This window comes from Myotis myotis, unplaced genomic scaffold (assembly GCF_014108235.1).
Source record: "Myotis myotis isolate mMyoMyo1 unplaced genomic scaffold, mMyoMyo1.p scaffold_m19_p_11, whole genome shotgun sequence".
Classification (NCBI taxonomy): Eukaryota; Metazoa; Chordata; class Mammalia; order Chiroptera; family Vespertilionidae; genus Myotis; species Myotis myotis.
In genome coordinates this window covers 27874524-27899007 of record NW_023416315.1, presented here as the reverse complement: position 1 = coordinate 27899007, position 24484 = coordinate 27874524, and the positions used below count along the sequence as shown (strand labels likewise).

The following is a 24484-nucleotide window of genomic DNA, read 5'->3' as shown; positions in this document are numbered from 1 at the left end:
CATTTATCTGATTCCTATCACTTATTTCTTAATTGTTCAATACACAGTTATAGTATCTAAGCAATTCTAATAAAAATACTAAAACTAAAATAAAAATTAATTTTTTGAATAGTCCTTTAATTCTCACTTGTTCAACAGTCAATGGTGCACTCCCTATAAAAATGGCTATGCATTACTTTCAAACCCATATCCTGAAAGAGGTAATAGGTAGTTGATATATTCAGAAGCCACCCCTTTAGTGTCTTATACATTCTTTCAGGCCACGGTTTATATATGCTATTCAATTCAGTGAAGTCCGTTAAACCTATAATAACTCCTCCAAATTTGGGAATTCTCAAAATATATTTTAAAAGAACTCATAGGTATTTATTTCACAAATAATTACAGAAATGTATCATCTATATATATGTGTGCGTGTGTATATATATATATGTATGTACATATATATATACACACACACACGCACACATATGTGTTAATAACAAAATGCACATTTCAGCTAAGCTGATTAGAATACCTAAAACAAGAATCTCTCATCTATACACTCTCTTACATGTCTGATATCAAATATTCTGCATGGGAAGCTATACAAAATCATGACTGAAACCTCTCTTGTAAAGGTTTATCAAGGCAAGGTAAAAAGTATAAACTGCAAACCAAATAACCATGAAGGAAAAAACTGCAAATTCAGGTGTTTGAATTTTCTTTTTTTTTTTTTTTACATGTGTCCTTTTTTCCCCCCCGTTGAATTTTCTTAACAAAACAATTAACATTGTTAGAAGTCTAATCAATAACACACTATCTCCATGTAAAACTTGATGTGTTATCCATATAACTTACTTATCTTATTACTATTATAATAAAGTAATTTCAACCTTAAAGGAGTAATAAAACCAAAAGGAATTTTTAAAAATCGTAAAAATTTTCCTTTATCACAAACAAGTTTGTATCAACTATTTTATTTTTGAAGATGACTAACCATATTTCTGGCACAAATAATGACCATTACCATTTTATTTCTATAAGTGTGTCAATTTTATTTTTAAACTTTGGTAAAAACAATTTGTAAAAACAGCATTCATAATAAACTATACTTCCATTTCTCTTGGTTATTTTTTTCAATTTTGAAAAACAGAACATGACATATGAATTGCAAAATTATCACTGATTATACTTACCCACCCACAAAGCAGAGGATATAAAATGCCAAATAAAATATTACAAAGGGTCCAAAGGTTATCAGAGAAAGGACAACGCCAAGGCTTCCCCATCCCCATATGGACAGACTGGTCTGAAATAAAGCAAAAAAAAAAAAAAAAAAAGTTTTGAAAAATAAATATGAATTATAAAGGAACCAACAAAACTTTTATATAGTTTCAAATTTCTCCTTTTGTACATTTATAGCACTGTTTTAATTACTGTTAAAATATTTACTTTTGAAAGTGTTAAGTACACTGTTGGAAATTTATCTCCAAGAAATGATATACAAAACCTGAATGTAGGAAGAGATTTATTCATAGAACATCAATAATGATTTTTTAAAATCTGGTGAAAATGTAAAGGTGCAAAAATAAATAGTTATACACATTGTTAAATAATATGCTGGAATGAGAAATGATAAAGTATTTATAAAAACATTTGTGTATTTATATATGCAAAAGCATATGTAAAATGTAGACTAAATTTGTGCTTATTTTCAATGCTTCATTTCAAAGCTAAGTTGAAATATAACTATAGTATAACTTATTTTTTAAATTAACATTTCCAGGTAAGAAATCAGTATCTCACTGAAAATTGTGCTATTTTCAATTCAAACTGTGTGTAGAAATTTGTAAAATTATAATCACTAAACTTCCAACTTCCACTTAGCAAAATTTATCATGAGCACAACAAAACATCTCCAAAATTTATCCATAATTTAAAAAACAACAAAAAACCCTATTTCATTTAGAATCCAATAAAAATACTTTTGTTGAAGGCAAACTGGATTTTAGCAATTTAAGTCATTATGAATAAATACATGTATTCAATTCAACAAGTTATATCCATCTGCCTTGCACTGTGAGGTATACAGGGAAGCATTTGTCTCTTTCTATCAAGGAGCACAGAGAAGACTGTCTTATAGGAATGAAACAATTAGACACTGAACCAAAAGAAAATAATACAAAGCATTATAAGATGCTAAACTGAACAAAATTAATGACCAAAAAACTATGGAATAGACAGTAAGTGCTGTGAATTATGAGAGAAAGGACAGTTGTACAAGTATTTATTTATTCATTTTCATTCATTCATTCACAATCATTGAATGCTTCCTATGTGCTGGGGAAACCAGTGCATAAAACATATCCTGTAAGTCTACATTCAATATGGGGAGAAAGATGAGCAGACCCTCATTAATTTTTTTAAAAAGCAAAGCAACATTATTTACACGAGGTTTGACTGCTCTCATGCTCCTACTCTATATCCTACAGTAGTCTCCATGAGAATCTGGATGTAATTTCTTGCTACTTGGAACTACTTTGCAGTGATTACTTGGTTGCAGTCCAAGCACTGCCATTTGGTCTGGGCCTGGATATTTCCTAGACCTGCATCTCCCACCTCTGGGGTTAAATGGGAAAATTTTCCTGGAGGATTATAAGGTACCATCACATCATTCATTGGCACTGAGTAATTTTGTAGCTGGAATTGGGCCCTGTATTGTGGTCTTGCAATTATTAGTCCATATGCAGCCAAAATGCCTAATCCAGAAGTCTGTTCTGTTAGAAAGGGAAACAGAAAGTGACCTCCTTTGTGCTACAGGAGTTCCAGAAAAGGGGAATCTGATTACCTTATAGTGGGATCCCCTTGATGGTGTTTTTCAAAGCTTTTCTTACCAGTGTTTCTAAACATGTTGCACTTTCTTCACAGGCATATCATTTTGATGTGTTTTTCCCCCCAATCTTCTGGAAAAAGGGAATGGAGGCAGAAGTGGGTTGGGACAGTTAGGGCTCTGCCATCCTCCACTCTGGGTGTAGGATATATACATATCTTTTTAAGTTTACACACCAGAAAGGAAAAAAAGACAAATAAGTAAATAACTATATATTTCTATTAGATGGGGATAAGCATTATAGTGAAAAATAAAGCAATTTTATCTGGTTGATCTAAGAAGCTCTCAAAGATTAGATGATACATGAACAGAAATCTTAGACAGGATTTAAAGAGAATTTATAATATTGATTCTTCCTATTTTTCCATTTATGTCACTCAGTGTTTTTTGTTTTTGTTTTTGTTTTTTTTTACTTTTTCTATGTAGTACTGGTACCACAGTACTGCCAGATGTCCAACTATGGGAAACAGATGCTATTTTCCAGGATTCACTCAAAGTCTTATCCATGGACTTCCCTGAAAAGAGTTCTTGTCAACTCTCAGGAAATCAGAATGAGACTATTCACCTACCTCCTTCAGTGAGACTTCATCTCATAGTAGCAATATTACTCTTTCTTTACAGTTAAGATTTATGCTTGCTAGTCCGTTTCTCAAAATTAACTAATTAAGGATAAATTTTGATATATTCAAAGGTCTTCAAAATAAAACCAAGCAAAGTGGCTATCTCTGGGGATAAAGGAAGAGCGCTTGCAATGGGAGGACAACACCTGGGGGCTTTTCAAATACTCATAGTACTCTGCTTCTTAACCAAGTGTTTGCTTTTTAACCAGTTAACTGCCATGATATTTTGAATTTAATTAAATAAGTTTTGCCTCTTGCATCTATAGACGCCTATGGCAGTTAACTGGTTAAACTACATAAATGTTTTGTTCTTCTATTTGAATCATATCTTCCACAATTAAAAAACTTATCAAAAAAGAACCACAATTAAGTTAATGTGGGGAAGATTATTTAATGCAACAATTAGTTAATATGGAGATGCTCAACTGTCTAAAAATTCCTTTTCAGAATCTTATAAGTATGTTATGCACTTAAAAACAGTGGCAAATTCACCAAAAACAAACTCTTATTCATTCGCTGAACAAATATTTGTAAATACCTACCATGGTAGTGATTTAACAGTAAACAAAACAGACATTACAGTCACATTTCTTTTAAATCTTGAAACAACCCTTTCCTTAAGTAAGTTTGAGAGAAATTTTCATATTCTAGAGACTAATAAAATTAAACAATTCCAATCAAGCAAGTGTGGTGCTCATTTAATCAGGTAACCTGCTCATTGAAACATCAGAATAGGGAACTGTTCAAAAATAAGAAAGTTTTATGTTATTCTTAGTGTTCCCACCTATCCTATCTAATAAAAGAGAAACATGGTAATTAGCGTACGACCGCTACCCTTCCCATTGGCTAATCAGGGCGATATGCAAATTAACTGGCAGCCAAGATGGCGGCCGGCAGCCAGGCAGGTGACCCGAACAGGGAGGCTTGCTTGCTTCAGTGATGGAGGAAGCCAAGCTTCCCCGCCTGCCTTGCGGGCCTCTCAGCTGCATTCTAAGCAACACTGTAACAAATATCGAAGCTAAACAAAGCCCGGGCTTCAGCCAGCAGGACCGCAACATTGTTTCAAACACAGAAGGTAAACAAAGGCCAGAAACCTGCTTTCAGCAGCGGAGGTCTCATAGCTGGAGCCGAGCCTCAGAGCTAACGCTGGGAATAAAAAAAAAAAAAAAGGAAAAAAGGACAGGTTGGGAGCTTCAGTCACCCGCCAGCCTGAAAACAGCCCTCAGCCCCTCACCCAGGCTGGCCAGGCACACCAGTGGGGACCCCCACCCTAAAGGGTGTGTGACCAGATGCAAACAGCCATCATCCCCTCTCCCAGGCTGGCCAGGCACCCAAGCAGGACCCCCACCCTGATCCAGGACACCCTTCAGGGCAAACCAGCCGGCCCCAACCCGTGCACCAGGCTTCTATCCTATATAGTAAAAGGGTAATATGCCGCCCAGCACCGGCATCAGCGTGACAGGGGGCAGCGACCAAACCCCCTGATCGCCCTGCGGCTCTGTGTGTGACAGGGGGCGGGGCCACAACCTCCCTATCCGCCCTGCTCTGTTCGTGACAGGGGGGAGCTCCTCAACCCCCTGATCAGCCCTGCTCTGTGCGTGACAGGGGGGAGCTCCCCAACCCCCTGATCGTCCTGCGGCTCTGTGTGTGACAGGGTGCGGCGCCCCAACCACCACCCCCATCGGCCCTGCCCTGAGTGTGACAGTGGCGGCACCCCACCCCCCTGATCCCCCTTGCTCTGTGTGTGACAGGGGGCGGTGCCCCAACTCCCCTATCGGCCCTGCTCTGTGAGTGACAGAGGGGAGCTCCTCAACCCCCTGATCGGCCCTGCTCTGTGCATGACAGAGGGGAGCTCCTCAACCCACTGATCGGCCCTGCTCTGTGTGTAACAGGGTACGGAGCACCAACCCCCCTGATGGGCTCTGCTCTGTGCGTGATAGGGGGCAGCGCTCCAACCCCCTGATCGGCACTGCTCTGTGTATGACAGGGGGTGGCACCGCAACCTCCCTATTGACCCTGCCTTGAGTGTGACAGGGGGCGGTGCCCCAACCCCCCAATCGGCCCTACCCTGAGCGTGACTAGGGGTGGCATCGCAACCTCCCGATCAGCCCTGCTCTGTTCATGACAGGGGGCGGCACCCCAACTACCCAATCGGCCCTGCTCTGAGCCCGACCAGGGGCTGCACCTAGGGATTGGGCCTGCCCTCTGCCACCCGGGAGCAGGCCTAAGCCAGCAGGTCGTTATCTCCCGAGGGGTCCCAGACTGCGAGAGGGCACAGGCCGGGCTGAGGGACCCCCTCTCCCCCCCGAGTGCACAAATTTTTGTGCACCGGGCCTCTAGTCTATATATATAAAAGCCTAAGTGACTGTTATGACTGGTTTACCGGTCACTAAACGCACTGACCACCAGGGAACAGATGCTCAATGCAGAAGCTGCACCCTGCTGGTCAGTGCGCTCTCACAGCCAACCTCTCACGGTCCCTCCCCGCAGCTGACTGGTCTTGATTGGCCCTGATCACCGGGCCAGGCCGAGGGACCCCACCCGTGCATGAATTCGTGCACCAGCCGAATATATAGTATATCTATACTAATAAAAGGGTAATACGCTAATTAGAGCAGACATCTTCCAGACGTCCATCCGGGCATCCATCTGGACAAAGGAGAGGCAGGCCGCAGCTTAGGCAGCCACGGCAGCTGCAAGGGCCTGGGCTCAGGCAGCCATGGTGGCCAGCAGTGACAGCAGCAGCGGGGTGATGGGGGCAGCGGTGCCTTCCCAATTGGCCAGGTCCCCTTCTGCAAAGGGAGGCCAGACTGCGGCTTAGGCCGGGGGCGAGGCAGAGGTGGTTAGGGGTGATCAGGCCAGCAGTGGAGCAAGTTAGGGGCGATCAGGCCGGCAAGGGGGCAAGTTAGGGGTGATCAGGCTGGCAGGGGGGCAAGGTAGGGGCAAACTCTTTTCAGGCCCACAGGGGGGCAAGTTAGGGGCAATACCTGAAGGATTGGGCCTAAACCGACAGTCGACACCCCCCGAGTGGTCCCAGATTGGAGAGGGTGCAGGCTGGGCTGAGGGACCCCCTACCCCCGTGCACGAATTTCATGCACCAGGCCTCTAGCATATATATAATTGCCTGAAATTATAATCTTATTTGGTGAGATTAAGAAAAACATTTGCCTTGCCCCCAAGCATGTCAAACTCGTGGCCAGCAGGTGCATGCCTCATTTATTTAAATGCTTGCCTGGTTTGGCTCAGTAGATAAGAGCGTTGGCCTTCAGACTAAAGTGTCCTGGGTTCAATGCCAGTCAAGGGCACATGCCTGGTTGTGGGCTCAATCCCCAGTAAGGGGCATGCAGGAGGCAGCCTATCAATGATTCTCTGTCATTATTGATGTTTCTATCTATCTCTCCCTCTCCCTTCCTCTCTGAAATCAGTAAAAGTATATTTTTAAAAAAAAAAATTTGTATTAATACCATTTAAAAAGCTTAAGTTATAATTATTTCCTCAGATAATACAGGATAAAATTTAGGACAATTTGGTACTATATCAGAAACCTTTTACAAATTCAAACAGCTATTACTCCAGGAGCGGACTTAAAATGAAAGCCAAAAAAAAACAAAAACAAAAACAGGAATAAATCTACATTACAATGATTTACATTAAAGTAATTCTTGATAGAGTACCATTTTCTTCTCTAAATATAATACTTAATACTGAAATATCCACACTGGCAGGTGTTCTAGATCAGCCGTGGGCAAACTACATATCCTATTCTCATTTACTTCTCAAAACTTAAGAAATAAAGTTAGTATAGCATAGTGCTCAAAAAGTATGGACTCTGGAGTTAGAGTTATCAGAGTGCAAATCTCACCTCTGATATTTATTTATTAGCCGTGTAGCCACTGTATGATTTGCTCACCTCTGTCATGTGGTTGTTGTGGGGAGTAAACGAGTCCATGATGCAATGATCAATGTTAGGCTAATTACTATTATTATTCCTAGCTTGACGAGAAATTAAGATACATACAAAAATGCAGGTCTTAACCCAGCTGTTAAAAGTACGCTGGCCCTGGCTAGGTAAACCAGTTGATTTGAGTGTTGTCTGGATGTGCCAAGGTTTTGGGTTTGATCTCCAGTCAGGGTACATACAAGAATCAACCAATGAATGCATAAAAGGGTAGAACAACAAATTGATGTCTGTCTCTCTCTCTCCCTCTCCCTCCCTCCGTCTCCCCAATGCTCTCTCCCTTACTCTCTCTCAAATAGATACATAGATAGATAGATCGATAGACAAATTTTTTTTAAAGCACCCTTTTGATATAGCCTAAATCCCCATGACCCATCATAGGCTTCATCTACTTGGTGTCAGAACCTAGAAAAGTTACCTTTAGTTTCGTAATTCAAACACATGAAATAAGGCCACTGCATACAAATTTTAAAAAGTATAAGAGCTTTGCCCTGGCTGGTTTGGCTCAGTGGATAGAGCATCAGCAGACCGAAGGGTCCCAAGTTTGATTCCAGTCAAGGCAAGGGCACGTGCCTGGGTTGCGGGCTCGATCCCCAGTGGGGAACATGCAGGAGGCAGCGGATCGATGATTCTTTCTCATAATTGATGTTTCTATCTCTCTCTCTTTCCCTTCCTCTCTGAAATCAATAAAAAATACTTGAAAAAAAATAGCATATATTTGCTTAGTAAAAGCAGTGGGTTTTAATTACTAGTTAACAAGATATACTTTAATCATGCAAAAGTCTTATTTTCCACTTAGCATATAATTTGTATTTCTATATTAAGCTGTTACCAAATTTACTACTTTACTATTTATTTATCCTGACCAAAAATATATTGAAAAATTTTTAATTCTTCATTCAAAGGTGATTTCAAAGCTTATTTGCATAACTAAGGTAGCTCTTGAAGACAGTATTATACTTCAAATAGCTTGTTTTAATTTTAAAAGAAAATTAAATTTGTTGTACATTGTTGAGTGATGTCTGATGTTCTTCTCATTTTCCAAGTTTATAAGTTCAAAAAAATTGAGTTACATGTCAAATTAATAAAATGAGTTAATCAATTTATTCTTAAAACAAATTTGAATCAGTTTAATTATAAATTTCTAGGCTCAGATACAGTTTATACTCTAATCTAGGCTGAGTGGTTTCGTTGTGAAACTCATTTTGATTCTCTATGCATGAATTTCTAATGTATAAATAAATAAGAGAAGTTTGCTTAGGTAATATGTAAGGTGCCTTTTCACTTTTCTAAATTCATAACAATTCTTATACATTAAAAAAAATGACACCTATCAGTCGTTGCTTAGAAATCTGAAACTGAATTAAAAATGTTCCTAAAAAGCATGTAGTGGAAAAGTAAAGAAATAGTAAAGGCTTTGTTAGGTACAGCAGTGTCAAACTCTCACAAGCAGCATGTCAAAGTGAGCAGAGCAATGCTATGCTAAACTGACCAAGCCTTGACACTCTAGTCCAGCCATGGGCAAACTACGGCCGCGGGCGCCCGTTTGAAATGAATAAAACTAAAAAAATAAAAAAGACCGTACCCTTTTATGTAATGATGTTTACTTTGAATTTATATTAGTTCACACAAACAGTCCATCCATGCTTTTGTTCCGGCCCTCCGGTCCAGTTTAAGAACCCACTGTGGCCCTCGAGTCAAAAAGTTTGTCCACCCCTGCGAGTCTAGTCTCTGCCTGCTGGTGTCAAAACAGATGGGCCTCTAACCACTTCAGCCTGGAACTCTGGGCCTCTCCATGGGTCTTGAAGATCCAACCACCTTCACAATCAAGCCAAATCCCTTAACAAAGAGAAGAGTACAAGGCTAGGACTTTCAATGAAGTTCAACCCATTAAGGTCTATCAACCACTATGGGATTGCTGAAACTATTTTCCAGGCTAATTCTGAACCTAATATGCCCTGTTATCTTTGGTCACCCCCAAGAGCTAAATTTATTAGTCTTCTCATGTACTCTAATCACTATACTGTTCTTGTTTTTCCTCCTCTAACTTTCCACTGTTTCCCTCCCTACCAAAGCTTCCCTCTAGGTTTACTCTGTTCCATAAAAAACAAACACATTAGTATCCTCAAATTTTTCAGTTTACTTTAAGTAAAAGCTGCTTCTCCTGCAATCCTCTCAACTGATGCAGGATCACAGTCCCAAATATAGCTCCCAGCCAGTTTCCTGTAAAAAAGTCCTCCATGTGCAATTCCTACACAGAACTACCTGGGAGCATTTTAAAATCCCACTGCCCAGGTTACACTCTATACAAAGTAAATCAGAATAGCTGGGGATGGGAGCTAACCACTAGAATTCCCACTGTGCAGCAAAGTTAGACTGGAGCATTAGTAGTGTGTAAAGTTCTCCAGGTAATTCCAATATGCAGTCATTGTGAAAACCACTGATCCCCAAAGGACTCAAAACTCTTGACATGTGGCACACAACATTCTTCTCTATCCCAAGTACTACACACCTTGAATTACTTCAACATATATAAGGGTAATACATCCAACAGTCTATTTATAATATCATAAAGCATTTCGCCTCCACCATCTTTCATGCAATTCCACTTTAGGCACTATAGATAGACCACACTCTAACTTCATCACCACCTTATATTCTTCTGAATGAGAAGTTGGAAAATTAAAATCTTTTTTCCCTGGCCACAATCTTCCAGTTCTACATTAGTTACACCAACTGCCTCTATTTTTCATATACATTCACAGTTGTAGACACTAGATCAGGGGTGGACAATCCCTGGCACGCGTGCCAAACATGGCACACTAGTAACTTTTGCTGGCACACGAAACCCTCTCTTATAATCTTCCATTTACAATTTTTTTCTTAATATTGACTTTTTTATTTTTCAGATAAATTCAGTGTAGGTGCATCTTAGATAAAGAAATAATTTTACATAATAAGTTATCTTAAAGACCATAGACATGGATTGACGAGAGAGGGGAAGAGCAATTTCTATGCCTCTGTCTTAACTCTTCCTGCCTTCCTAGATCCGACTAGTGTTTTGGTTTCATCCACATACGCTTGTCAATCTTTGTTCTCAGTGATGAAGTTTGTTAAGTCTCGTAATAGGAGTAGCCTGACAAACGAAAGTAGTAGCTCGTGCATCTCTCTGAAGGTCACGAAATATAAACCTGATGTAAAATCTCTGTCATCAGTGATGCAGCAGCAAAAGTCCCACTGATGCCCTGACCCGTTTGGCTCAGTGGATAAAGCGGTGGCCTGCAGACTGAGGGGTCCCGGGTTCAATTCCGGTCAAGGGCATGTACCTTGGTTGCGGGCATATCCCCAGTGGGGGGTGTGCAGGAGGCAGCTGATCGACATTTCTCTCTCATCGATGTTTCTAGCTCTCTATCTCTCTCCCTTCCTCTCTGTGAAAAAATCAATAAAATATATTTAAAAAAAAAAGTCTCACTGATAATATCAAACGGAGTCATAAAGTTTTCTGTCGCACTATCAGTGTACATGTATACATTAAAAAATAAATGTATTTTTCATCGTCATATACTGTGCTTTTGTCGCTTGAATGAATTTTATTATTTCTTCAAGGTTCTTCACATATGCACACCTTAAGAGATATCAAGTGCCGGGAGCCGGTCCATCCTTGCCGTTTCAAGGGACCTGGCATATATGGCATACTGTTCTTAATATGTTTGCTCACCTTCTTGGCACTATGTGTTTTAACCAAGGTCTCTGAGAAAGGTTGTTTCCCCAGGTAGGGATTTTCCCCTGAAGTTAGGGAGGGAATAAAACCTCTTAACTAAGTGCCAGGCAGGTAATTGATCACTTTAACTACGAACAATCATGCTTAAGCTACATAATCTTTACTCCCTGGAATGGAGATAAGAAACGCCCTAACCTTTGAAATAGAGATTGATAGGATTGGAATCAACTGGTATAAATACAGATGTAAGAAGACAGAACCTACACACAGAACTTAGGAGGCACAGAACCTACAGAGAACGTTCTCTAGAGACAGAAGAACTTGGCTGGAGAGAACATGGCAAAAGATCCTGGACTGAACCTGACTACAGAAATTGGCAAGAGAACCTGACTAGAACCTGGTGACTGAACCTGGCTGGAGAACCTGGACAGAACCTGGCTGGAGAACCTGGGAACCTAGCAAGAGAACATGGACACAGAACCTGGCTGGAGATCCTAACCAGAACTTCGCTGGAGATCCAGAGCAGAACCTCTCTGGAGATCCAGACCAGAACTTGGCTGGAGATCCTGGCTGGAGATCCTGGCTAGGCTGCTGATCAACTGAACTCCGTCTCCGTGTCATTCCTTCTTCGCCGACTCCATCCACACCTTTGGGGACCCCTGGACCTGCTGGGGTTGGACCCCGGCAATCAAGTAGGCATAAAATGTTCTCAAAAAATTAGGGTTGGCATGCAGAAGAATTTTGAGTCAGAGATTTTGTTGGTTTTGGCACGCACTCACAAAAAGGTTGCCCACCCCTGCACTAGATTCTTCTACTTTCTCCTTGCTTTACCCACTTCTACTAGTATATTCACTTCCCTAATGAGACTGGACTCCATGGTTCATCACTGCCAATATCCTCATTGATCACATTATATTGTAATTGCCTGTTTATTTTCCTGCATATACTATATGCCTTAAGTCCCATGAGGACATAAATTGTATATGCTTTGTTCAATGGTGTATTCTTAGTACCAAGTATAACATATGACACATACAGTAAGTATTATTGAATACACAGATCTTTGGAATCATCATCTAAATCATCGGTTCTCAACCTGTGGGTTGCCAACCTGGGTGTTGAACGACCCTTTCACAGGGGTCACCTAAGACCACCGGAAAACACATATATAATTACATGTTGTTTTTGTAATAAATCACTATGCTTTAATTATGTTCAATTTGTAACAATGAAAATACATCCTGCATATCAGATATTTACATTATGATTCATAACAGTAGCAAAATTACAGTTATGAAGTAGCAACGAAAGTAATTTTATGGTTGGGGGTCACCACAACATGAGGAACTGTATTAAAGGGTCGCAGCATTAGGAAGGTTGAGAACCACTGATCTAAATCAATGTTATGTAAATCAAGATTTTTTTCCCAGTGATAATCTTCACCAGTTTATCTTCCTTTCTGATCATTAATTAATTGGCATCTTAATACTCAAGTTCCACATGCCCTTGGTCTGTGTCAAATCAACTCATTGGGCAACTACTATTCACAGGACAGAGAGACGGGGAGAAGAGTATGAAATATAAGAATAAATAAAAACTATTGTAAAAGTTAAGTAAACAATTGAGAAACGTATCAAAGTAGGAAAAGATAATTCATATCACTATCTTTAAGAGTAATTTTTTTAAATTGAATGAAAATTCTCTCATATGTGTTTAAAAAAGAATGGTATGGAAGTACCCAGATTGTTTTTAAAATGTAGAAAATCATACTTTTGCTTTTCACTAAATACACTTCTGCAATGATTTGCTTTTCAAGAAGCTTGTAATATTTTTAAGAAAAACTATTAAAAATACTTTATTTTTATGTATTTATTTTTAAATATATTTTTATTGATTTCAGAGAGGAAGGGAGAGGGAGAAATAGATAGAAACATCAACGAAGAGAGAAAATTATAGATAATCTGCCTCCTGCACGCCCCACACTGGGGTCAAGCCCACAATCCAGGCATGTGCCCTGACCAGGAATCGAACCATGACCTCCTGGTTGACACTCAACCAGTGAGCCACACCAGCTCGACTATATTTTTTTAAGATATATTTTTATTGATTTCAGAGAGAGGGGAAGGGACAGGGAGAGAGAGATAGAAACATGGATGAGAGAAAAACATCCATAGGTTGCCTCCTGCATGTCCACCCTCCCTATTGGGGATCTAGCCTATAACCTTGGCATGTACCCTGACCAGTTACAAACCTGGGTTGCTAGCTCAATCCCCAGTAGGGGACGTGCAGGAGCAGCCAATCAATGATTCTCTCTCATCACTGATGTTTCTCTCTCTCTCCTAGGTAGAGGTCATCAGCGTGGAAAGCCCCAGGTGCCTAGCAATGGATAATCAATTATAGAGTGGGACCTTGCCTCGTGGGTGACTTTTACTCCCCTAGCATATCCACCCCCTGATCTTTCCTCCCTAGAGATAACATCTATGCCTCAGTTGTATTTCAGCTCCACGCCCAGATAAGCAACAATACCAGCCATGGCTGACATCAGGACCAGCTCCATTGAATAATGTCCCCTCTGCCCTGGTGCCTGCCAATCAATCAGACCACAACCCTGAATGGACACACCTGGAAAACTGCTGAATATTCTATTGAGACCTTCCCCTGGCACCTCCCCTAAAATTTCTGCTCTTAAAATCCTTAGGATGGAGGACCCAGTGCATTCTTTCTCTCTCCCTGGAGTATTGCTTTTTCCTTTCTTTTCCCACCCCTTCCCCCCTAGGCACATTACCATTAGCTTCCTCACTCCCAAGCTCCAAGGGCCCTTCCTTTACCTCTAGCCTATCCTAGGAATTACTTTTTCTACTTCTATAATTCACCAAATAAATGTTCTCTTACAGTTTGGGTCTGGACTTTGAATTCTTTCCTAGCCAGAACCCAAATACCTAGGTTGCTGAACCCAGGTTTGGTCTGACCCCTTACCAGTCAGACAACGGGTGCCATTCCCACCACCTACAACACTCTTACTCTGCTAACTTTTACCAGGACTAGAATATTCCAACAGTTTAAGTGTTGAGCACTTAGGTACTATTAGCTAAGAAAAAGCATCAGATGTTAGTAAGTAAAATAACACTGGATATAAAAATAGCTGATTTTATTAATAGTTGCAAACTGATTAAACACCCTGAGAAAAATTCTGAGAACAAAATGTCATCTCAAACTCAAGAAGAGAAATCAAGAACAAATTCTAAACTACAATATTATGATTTAAAGAAATACTGGAGAACAAATAAGACCTTAAAATCAGACCTTTATTTCCCAAAATTTATGTGATAACTAAAATGAGATGAAATTTTACTTCATACTTAACTCCTTCATTAAAATTGTACAACTTCAATCAGTTCTATAATTTCCAAGCCTGAAATTATGATAATGAATCTAAAAGCCATTCTCCACACATGCATGTTGTCACACAACTCTAGCCTGAAAATAAGTCACAATACAAAGAATCACATACTCATGTGCCAAACCACAGCCAGGCTAAAAATAGCCCCAGGGTTCCAGGAGCAAAGGAATTCAGGATTAAATAGAGTAACATCCAAGTAGTCTTTCAACAATGCAGGGCTAAGGTCAAAAGCAAAGCAGCATTCACTTTAGGGATTTCACAGAGGCATCGGAATAAAAAGGTCCCTCAGGAAACTGGAGAAAGTGTAATAAGCCCACAACTGTGAATTACTCCACTTGATATATATGAGTCTCTGGAACTAATTTAAAGATCATTAGAACAATTTAATTTTCACAGTTGAACAGAGAAATTACTACTGAACTTTTCCAGCTCACATTATTTTTAAATATGCAATGGGATTATGGATGTCGGTGAAATGACCTAATAATGCCACATTGAAAGGCATTTTAGTGGAGAGATTGTGGTAGCAGCTTCACTCCTTAAAAATGTACCTCCAAATTTTCCAACTTGTTGAAATCCATGACCAAATTTTTACTTATACTTGCAACTTTCAAAATAGCATTAAAGGTTACAAACTGTTGCCCTGGCTGGTTTGGGTCAGTGGATGGAGCGTCAGCCTGCGGACTGAAGGGTCCTGGGTTCGATTGCGGTCAAGGGCACATGCCCAGGTTGAGGGCTCGATCTCCAGTGGGGGATGTGCAGGAGGCAGCCACTCGATGATTCTCTCTCATCAGTGATATTTCTATCTCTCTCTCCCTTTCTCTCTGAAATCAATAAAAATATATTTTTTTAAAAAAGGTTACAAACTGTGAAACATTCAACAAAGTGCCACAAAAATCAGCAATATTATTATAAACAAAGCTTTCCGTTTATCTAGTTTAGGAATACATTTTTAAGTGGTACACATGAAATCATAATAAAATTTAAACAGTACAAGATACAAGACAAAATCCAAGTTGTTCTTGCATTTATAATTGGTTATATAATAACATCAATCTAATCAGATTTTTTCCTATAGAAAAATTGAGAGACTTCCATTTTAACTAAAAGTTTGATATTCAACTTTTCTGTCAATTTGTTTTTGTGTTTTGGGATCCCAAACATATTATTAAACCACAGTGCACTACTAAAAAATGTCTAATGGACACTGATAATAAATAATCCCTGAAGGGTAATTAATGTGATAGTTTAAATTTACCATAGACAATGTTTGTCTTGGTAATTTTTCACTTTTACCTTAATTTTACTACAGAAAATACTCAATGTTCATTCTATAGATATTGAGTGAGGACTACTAAGCATGCAACTCTGTTCCAGGCAATGGAAATACAACTTGTAAGCCCAATCTTCAGGAGTTAACATTCAAGTTGGGAAGAAGTGAAAAATAAGCAAATAAATGAAAGGTGGGTCGGGACCAAGTATTACTTTCACCAGGAAAAATGGAATTCAGCTGGGTTTTTTCAGTAAAATTTGGTAGACCTCTTAAGATGTAAAAATCTTTTTAGGAAAAAAAATAATGATAAATTCACAGCTTTTCTTCTCTGTTCTCACTTTTTCTTTCATGCCACACTGTGAATTAGCTTGGGGCAAATACAGACAGCAGAGGTGGGCTGACTCCAGTTTTAAGAAGAACTCATCTCAAAGTGGCCATCTCATCCAAACTGGTAGCTTTACCTGTAGTTATATACAAGTAATTACCTTTTAATTACATTCTCCAACCTTTTCTTCCTCTTCATTTTTCACCTTTTATTTTTTAAATTTACCACTTTATATATATATATATATATATATATATATATATATATATATATATATTTTATTGATTTTTCACAGAGAGGAAGGGAGAGAGATAGAGTTAGAAACATCGATGAGAGAGAAACATCGATCAGCTGCCTCTTGCACATCCCCCACCAGGGATGTGCCCGCAACCCAGGTACATGCCCTTGACCGGAATCCAACCCGGGACCTCTCAGTCCGCAGGGCGACGCTCTATCCACTGAGCCAAACCGGTTTCGGCCATTTTTCACCTTTTAATTATGCTATTTGTTTTACTCTGAGAAAAGACCTCAACTCTTTAGTAGAATGATGGCCAAACTAGCACAATTTACCTGAGGACAGGTTTTAGGTCTGACTCACCACTTCAGCAGCAGAACTTAGCATGTGCCTACCTCACAGTAGGTGTGTTTGTGTTTGGTGAACAAATTAATGCACACAAATTAATGTCCAGTACAAGTCATAACCAAAGCCTTATAAAAATTATCCTGAACAACAGCTTCTCCTTTTAAGAATGGTACCGGGATTTTTAGGATTACCAGGGCTGGTTAAAAATAAATGATTTCCTACAAATATTTCTCAATATATACACACAAATCATTGCTAACATTCAAATAAGTAACTTTCTACAAAATATTTTTTGGAATTTCCCTTTCAGGAATTCTTTGGCATCAGTTTACCAACCACACAATACACTACCCTCATTATTAGTTTGCAGTACATGCTCTCAGTCTATTTTTCCCCCCCATTTCTTTTTGAAGTCTATTCCCTGCCTCCTGAGGTAGGCAGTTAGACAGACATGAGCAGAACAAGGACCAATGGGCTAGGTACCGAAAGTCACTAGGGTGGAAAGCCCCAGGTGCCCAGTAAGGACTATCAATTGTAGGTGGGACCTCACCCCCAGGTGACTTTTCCTCCCCTAGCATATCACTGGACTTGTGATTTGGATCCTCTGACCTTCCTTCGCTAGAGATAATATCTAGGCCTTTAGGCCTTGGTTGTATTTCAGGTCCAGGCCCAGATAAGCAACAAAACCAGCCAAGGCTGACCTCAGGACCCTGGTGCCAGCCAATGAATGAGTGGAGACCACAACCCTGAAAGGACACACCTGGAAAACTGCTGACTATTCTATTAGGATCTTCCCCTGGGACCTCCCCTAAAATCTTCACCTTTCAAACCGTTAGGACAAGGACCCAGTGTGCTCTCCTTCCCTGGAATACACCAGTGCCTTTTTCTTTCCCTCTCCCTTTCCCCTTATCATTCCCCCACCCGCTTCCTGACCCAGACAGGTTACCATTAGGTTCCTCACTCCCAAGCTCCAAGGGCCCATACATTACCTCTATAACTTGATTCCTAAGCTCATTTATTTTAGGAATTACTTCTATTGCCATTCCTGAGGCCTACAACACCTCCCCTGTAATTACACCAATGGTCAAGGCACACCGTTTTCCTGGGATCCATCCACAACTGAGAAGCTAGCAAGCCATAAAGCTAGACAGAACCTAGGACTTGAATTCACATTAGTACAAGGCATATAGAGAAAAACCTGATGTACTAACCACTGATATTTGTATAATGACTGACAGTTTACAAAGAATTATATACCCTAATTCATTTTACTTGATCTTCACAACAATGAGAGTGCAGCTTAGAAAGGTGTTATTATTATTCCAATTTTACACAGAAGGAAACTAAGGCTCAAAGTTCAAACAACTTCCCCAATGTCACATCATAAATAAGTGAAGTTGGGACTCATCCTTATAATGTTTAACATATAGATCATTTGTGTGTTACCTTCCTACTGTGGTAAGCAGCATATGTTGATAGATATAAGTATGCATTACTATGAATCCAGTTTATTTACTCAATTTCAACCACTTTTTAAAGAATGGTATGTTAAGAGCTGTCCACTTGCTTTAATTAAGCGTTCCCTCTCCTCACAACATTTTCTAGCTCTTAACATCCTTTGAATGCCAATGGACCTAAGGTGTTTTCCTTGTTGGGGGTGTGTGCAAGTGTGTGTGTGTGTGTGTGTGTGTGTGTGTGTGTGTGTGTGTGAGAGAGAGAGAGAGAGAGAGAGAGAGAGAGAGAAAGAGAGAGAGAGAGAGAGAGAGAGAGAGAGAGAGAGAGAGAGACTGTGTCCAAGTCCAGAGTGTGTGTGTGTGTGTGTGTGTGTGTGTGTGTGAGAGAGAGAGAGAGATTGATTGTGTCCAAGTCCAGAGCCCCTTCCTTGATGAACAACTCTTCAAAACTCGGGATTTCCTAAAATAAAATACAAGAAATTCTGTAACTCTCCATGTTAGTCAGAGTTTGCCAAAACCAGTAAGTTAAACAACTTGTGCAACATAATGCAAATTCTATCACCATCTTTGAAAATAAATCACCTATCAAAAGCTCTGCGCTTCTCCAGACAAGAAATCTATTTAACTTCTTTCAGGCAAATATATTCCAAATTTATTTGAACCACAAAATTTTACCCCCTTAACAACTATTAAACTGGTACTTCTATAAGAGCTGCAGTTTAACCCTCCTACAAGGGCTTGCCTGTGGTTTCCTGTCTTTGGACACATAAGAAAAATAAAGTAAATAAAAGTGCTGCCGTTTATACCTTTTCCCATCTGTATCATATTTGTTAACCACAAAATCAAGAATTAGTGCTAATATATAAAAGTCACTAAATCTAATAGAAGTAGCACAAACATAAACCATTTTTATTTAACATTAACTAATGCCCCACATTTGCACACAACCCAAACCATTAAGTTTAAATAACTACAATTTTTATTCACTATTTTTAAAAGCACAAGGCAAGTGTCAATAGACTGGTAATTGGTTTTTATGCAAAAACAACCTCCAGAGCATTAGTACAACTTTAGCATGTTTTCCTACATCTTCTATACCTTCATTCTCTGTAATAATAAATGCTCAGAATAACCCTAATAGCTTTTGAAACATTAAAAAATAGTTTAAAGTTCCCCAATGTCACATCATAAATAAGTGAAGTTGGGACTCATCCTTATAATGTTTAACATATAGATCATTTGTGTGTTACCTTCCTACTGTGGTAGGCAGCATATGTTGATAGATATAAGTATGCATTACTATGAATCCAGTTTATTTACTCAATTTCAACCACTTTTTAAAGAATGGTATGTTAAGAGCTGTCCACTTGCTTTAATTAAGCGTTCCCTCTCCTCACAACATTTTCTAGCTCTTAACATCCTTTGAATGCCAATGGACCTAAGGTGTTTTCCTTGTTGGGGGTGTGTGCAAGTGTGTGTGTGTGAGAGAGAGAGTTTAACAAAGTGTGTTTAACAAAAACTCACTGATAAATATTTTATTATATTCAATGTTGTGAAAATTAGGATGAAACAAATTATCAGGTAAATATCCCATAGCTAACTAATTCTGATATGTGGAAGTTAACTCTTACTTTAAAAATGGGGATGAGGGTTTAGAAGGTGAGTGGGGATTAAACAAATAACTTTCAAGTATACTGTGACAAACTTTCTGTCAAATGTCGTAAGAGTACCATTGAGAGTAAGAAGTCCTAACGGGGCAAAGACAGTAAGGGAGGAAATTTTAACAGACATTAAAAAAAAAGGTGGGGGGGGGGGGCAGCAAGATGACCTTTTGGAGCTGTATTTTCAATTCACACTAATCTATCGTATTTTTTTATAATATATTTTATTGATTTTTTACAGAGAGGAAGGGAGAGGGATAGTTAGAAACATCGATGAGCGAGAAACATCGATTAGCTGCCTCCTGCACCCCCACTACTGGGGATGTGCCCGCAGCCAAGGTACATGCCCTTGACAGGAATGGAACCTGGGACCCGTCAGTCAGCAGGCCAACGTTCTATCCACTGAGCCAAACCCATTAGGGCTAATCTATCATATTTTCAAGTTTCAAAGTTCATTGTACATATTTGCTCAATTGACTAATTTTCTCTTTTAACTTAATAGCCCTTAGTTAATCACTTGCATGGTTTCTCATTTCTGAAAAGGTTTCAGAGATCAATTTTGACAAAAAGCAAAACTGAAGTTTCATATAAATGTTTATCACTATGTTATTATTTGTCTACATACTTGGAATCCCCACCTTGGTTAAAAAGAAAAACAACTAAAAATAGTAAACTGCTGATTATCAGTCACAAAAATTTAATGATGCATTCCATACTGAGCACAAAAACACCACACAGTCTGGAAGAAGAGTACTTAGGTGTGACTGCTGGCTCCACCACTTGCTACAAGCAAGCCACTTTAAACTCTCAATCTTGGTCTTCTAATCGGGCTAATGGAGATAATATCACCTGCTTTGATGTCAAAATGTAAAAGAACCAAGCAGATGGTACAATCTGAGCACAGTATATGCTTGTTGAACATAAGAATCTTTCAAAAAAGTTTTTAATTATACATTTTAATATCTAACATAAATTAAATCACACCTCCTAAAATTTGCTTATCTAAAGATAGCAGTAAAAAGGAGTCCCACAGTACTAATTTTTTAGTAACTAACAAGGAGTAAAATTTTTATATCTGAAATATTTCAAAGTAGGACTATTTCTGAGCCTTGTTCAAACAAACAAAAAAAGCTAGAAGTAAAGCAAAAAGTTTTTCTCAAGTAATGATAACTTTCCAGTTTATCTACTAACCATATTCAGACAAGGAAGGGGCCTATTTTAAAACCTATCAAAAGAGCTGAAAACTACTCATTGAGAGACATCAGAGTTCCGTACTGTCAGGTAATGGGATTCTAGTTTCACCTTGGCCACTAGTAATTGCTTGACCTTGGACAAGTGTCTGGACTTCAGTTTTATAATCTATAAAATGACTACTAACACCATAGATAAGACCCAAGTACCATTTACTCTAGACCTCACTTTAGAGAGCCACTCCAGTGTAGTGGTCAGCAGACTTCGCACAGACTGCCAGTGCTGGAACCCTGGCACTGCCTCCTAGAAGTTATGCCCTGTACACACAAGGCACTATAGTGCATCTTACCACTATCACTGACTTACTGCTTAAAATATATCGCTGAAACAAAATTATTTTAAAATACAAAAGCTCAGAAAGTTCAATCTTTCCAAATCAAGACACTATTTATTTTACTAGCAAACGCAATGAGTTCGTGTGCTAACCTAAGCCAACTTTAATCAAAAGGTTATCTCATAAAAGATCGTACATTAGAGACAACAGTGAAAACTTACAAGGCTAATTATTCCCACCAAAATATCACACTGAAGGTAAAAACAGAACTTCTGCTACTTCTAAGGTGTTTTTTCTAACCTGATACTGCTAATGACAACGGAAGCTTATGCTATACCACAGTGTTCGGGAATGAAATCAACAGACTCCGGGAATGAAAAATCTGTGGAATTTAGAAATACAGAGTGAACTAGAAACTACTAGAAATAAGTAGCTCACGAATTAAAATCAACCAGCAAGTATTTCATAAACAAATCATATGCCAGGGTCTGTGCATAGATTAAGTACCAATAACCACCAACATAGGAAGTTCCTCCGAGTCAGCCAAGTTGGAAAGGCAAGTTAAGTCCTTTACTGTCCAGTTCTCACACTCCTCTACCAATATTTTTATTTTCCTTTTTGGGCGCAAATAAAAAAATCCTTCCTGTTGCCCATTTCAATCGTTTCCTGCCCTTAGTTCGGCCCCCAAAGAGCCCAAACTAGTCCCCTTGGGCTGACCCCGGCATCCTCACAACTGAGACGCTTTGAAGGTATTTCCTTACCAGTGGTTCTCAACCTTCTGGCCCTTTAAACACAGTTCCTCATATTGCGACCCAACCATAAAATTATTTTCGTTGCTACTTCATAACTGCAATGTTGCTGTTATGAATCGTAATGTAAATATCTGATCATGCAGGATGGTCTTAGGAGACCCCTGTGAAAGGGTCGTTGGACCGCTGCAAAACCCCCCAAGCTCGGGAATTCCTCCCCCGCGACGCCCACACCAGCACGTGCCCTGCACACAGCTGTGTCCACTGCCCAGGACCTGGTCACGCCAACGGCGTCCTGAACGTACTGCTGCTGGTTAAAGGCAAACTCGACTTCTCCAAAAAGTCTTTCTACCACGGACACCGGGCGCCAGGAGGGGAAGCTGGCTGGCTGGGAGAGCTGCCCGTTTCCCGTCCGGGTCCGAGGAAAGGGTTCCCGAGGGCGAGAGAGCCACCCAGAGGGTGGAGGTGCGGCAGAACTTTCTCGTTCCCACGGCCCGAGCGAGCGAGCGGCGCCCGGGGGCGGGGGCGGGGGGACCCAGCTCCCTCTCGCCGGAGGACGGAGCAGCCCAGGGTGCGGGGGACACGAACCGGCCGGGCCGAGGGACCAGCCCAGGATGCTGACCGCGCACGGAGGGAGGTGGAGGGCCGCGGAGGAGGCCGAGGCCGGGGAGGGGAGGGGAGGGAAGGGGAAGGGAGACCTCGGGCCAACCGGGGGCAGCGGGGACCGGCGGCCGCGCAGACACCCACGATGCCACCGAGCAGCGTGGAAGGGAAACCACGAAGGAAGCGGCCAGTGGGGAGGCCACGGCCGCTGGAGGGACACCGGAGCCGGGGGCCGGGCAAGTGGCAACGGCGACAGGAGCGCGCGGGCGGCGGGAGGCGGCGGGGCTCTGTTGAGTCAGCACGGCTCCCATCGGGGGGCACTTGTAGGATCCCCGCGGCTCCTCCGGCCCCGCGGCCCGCGGCCGAGGGTCGGTCGGCCGGCCGGCCGGCGCGGGCAAGGCTGTCCTCCGGACGGCCGGCCCCGGCCCCTTCCCCATTGCACAGGTAAACACCGGCCGCCGCCGCCGCCGCTTACCTCCGTTAACATCATTACACCCCGGGGGAGTGAGCTCCTCCCTAGCCTCGCCGCATGGCAGCAGCCGTAGCAGCAGCGGAAACTGCCCGAGCCGCCGCCGACGGCGGCAACAGCCCCTTCAGTCCTTTCCCGGGCGGCGGCTTTACTCGGCTTCGCTGGCTTCCCCCCGGCCCGGCTGCTCGCGACGGACGCGCCGCCATCTTGGAAGAGCGACGTCCGCGTCTCCCCGCGACGTGCTCTCCCATTGGCGGGCGCGGGCGCCGCCGGCGTCTCGTGACTGTCTCCATAGCGCCGGCGCGTGGGGGAGCGGCGACAGGCGTCCGGAGGCCCGCGGGGCGGCGGCGGGGGCCCCGGAGCTGGGCGCTCGGGCCGACTCGGGGCCGCGGGGAGCGGAGAGAGGGCCCCGCGCCAGGCTAGCCCGGGAGCCGGCGCGCAGGCCTGCGGGAGCCGCTCGTCCTCCGCCGCTCGCCGGGGTCGGCCGGCCCTGGGGTGGAGCGAGCCCGGCAGAGGCCGAGCCCTAGTCGGCCGGCGCTGCGGAGCCTGCGAGTCTCGGGGACCGGGCGGCAGGTGTCCGGTCGAAAAGCTTCCCCTGCGCATTGCCCTGGGCGGCGACCGAGGAGCGCGCGGGAGGTTCGGCTCCCTCCACGGCCCGTGACCCGAAACTTCTCCCGGCTCCGCCAGGCTCTCCTGAACTTGGACCGAAACTTTCCTGTGTCCTCCCCAGCCCTCGGCGAGCGCGCTGCTGGGGTGCGCGGCAGGTCGTGGAAGTGATACGGGCGTATCATCTTCACCCGGATCCCCACGGTCGCCGATCAGGGGATTGGCCAGCACCTGCCCGACCGTGGGGGCTTGCAGACTTCTGGAAAAAAAGTTAAAGACGCTGTTGTTTCCTACCAGCAGTCTCCACAGCCTCGCCGGCTTCTGCACCGGATGTTTTTGAGTTACCAGGGCGAGCCGATTTCAGCAGGTGTCATCGTGAGCATTCCCACCTGCTGCGGGGCTGGACTCTGGAGCGCTGTGTGCCCAGGAGCCCCTCCATCTGGACCTGCCTCTGGCTGCGATGTGCGTGGTTGACCTGGACCTGCTGCCCGAGCGTGTCACCCGATTGTGGAAACGTTTTTCCCCAGGAACTGGGAAGTACATGTCCAGAGTTGGTCTGGAGAACCTTTCCAGGCCCTATTTGCAAGGGATGCACAGGGCATTTTGCAAAACTCAGGCCGGGTGGTTCCTTCCCCTGCGCCAGCGTCTCCCCACCTCAGTCCCCC

The 24484-nt window shown here is 42.0% G+C and overlaps 1 protein-coding gene across 12 annotated transcripts in view; it reads right to left on the bottom strand.

The window, feature by feature from the left end:
* The window catches only part of SNX13 (sorting nexin 13), a 103695-nt gene extending 80262 nt beyond the window's left edge, over positions 1–23433 (bottom strand). For 4 of the 12 annotated variants that reach the window (XR_004970869.1, XR_004970870.1, XM_036327980.1 and 1 more), the window contains exons 1-2: positions 23220–23426; positions 1179–1291 (exon numbers count right to left, since the gene is read on the bottom strand). Coding sequence is in view for 9 of the 12 variants with exons in the window: in XM_036327980.1 (XP_036183873.1) it covers positions 1179–1291; positions 23220–23234 (128 nt within the window). In the remaining 3 variants the exon portion in view is untranslated. Of the gene's footprint in view, positions 1–1178; positions 1292–2830; positions 2946–23219 lie in introns of those variants that run through there. The other 8 variants (XR_004970868.1, XM_036327972.1, XM_036327973.1 and 5 more) reach the window with 4 other exon arrangements.
* Between the last annotated feature and the right edge of the window lie 1051 nt (positions 23434–24484).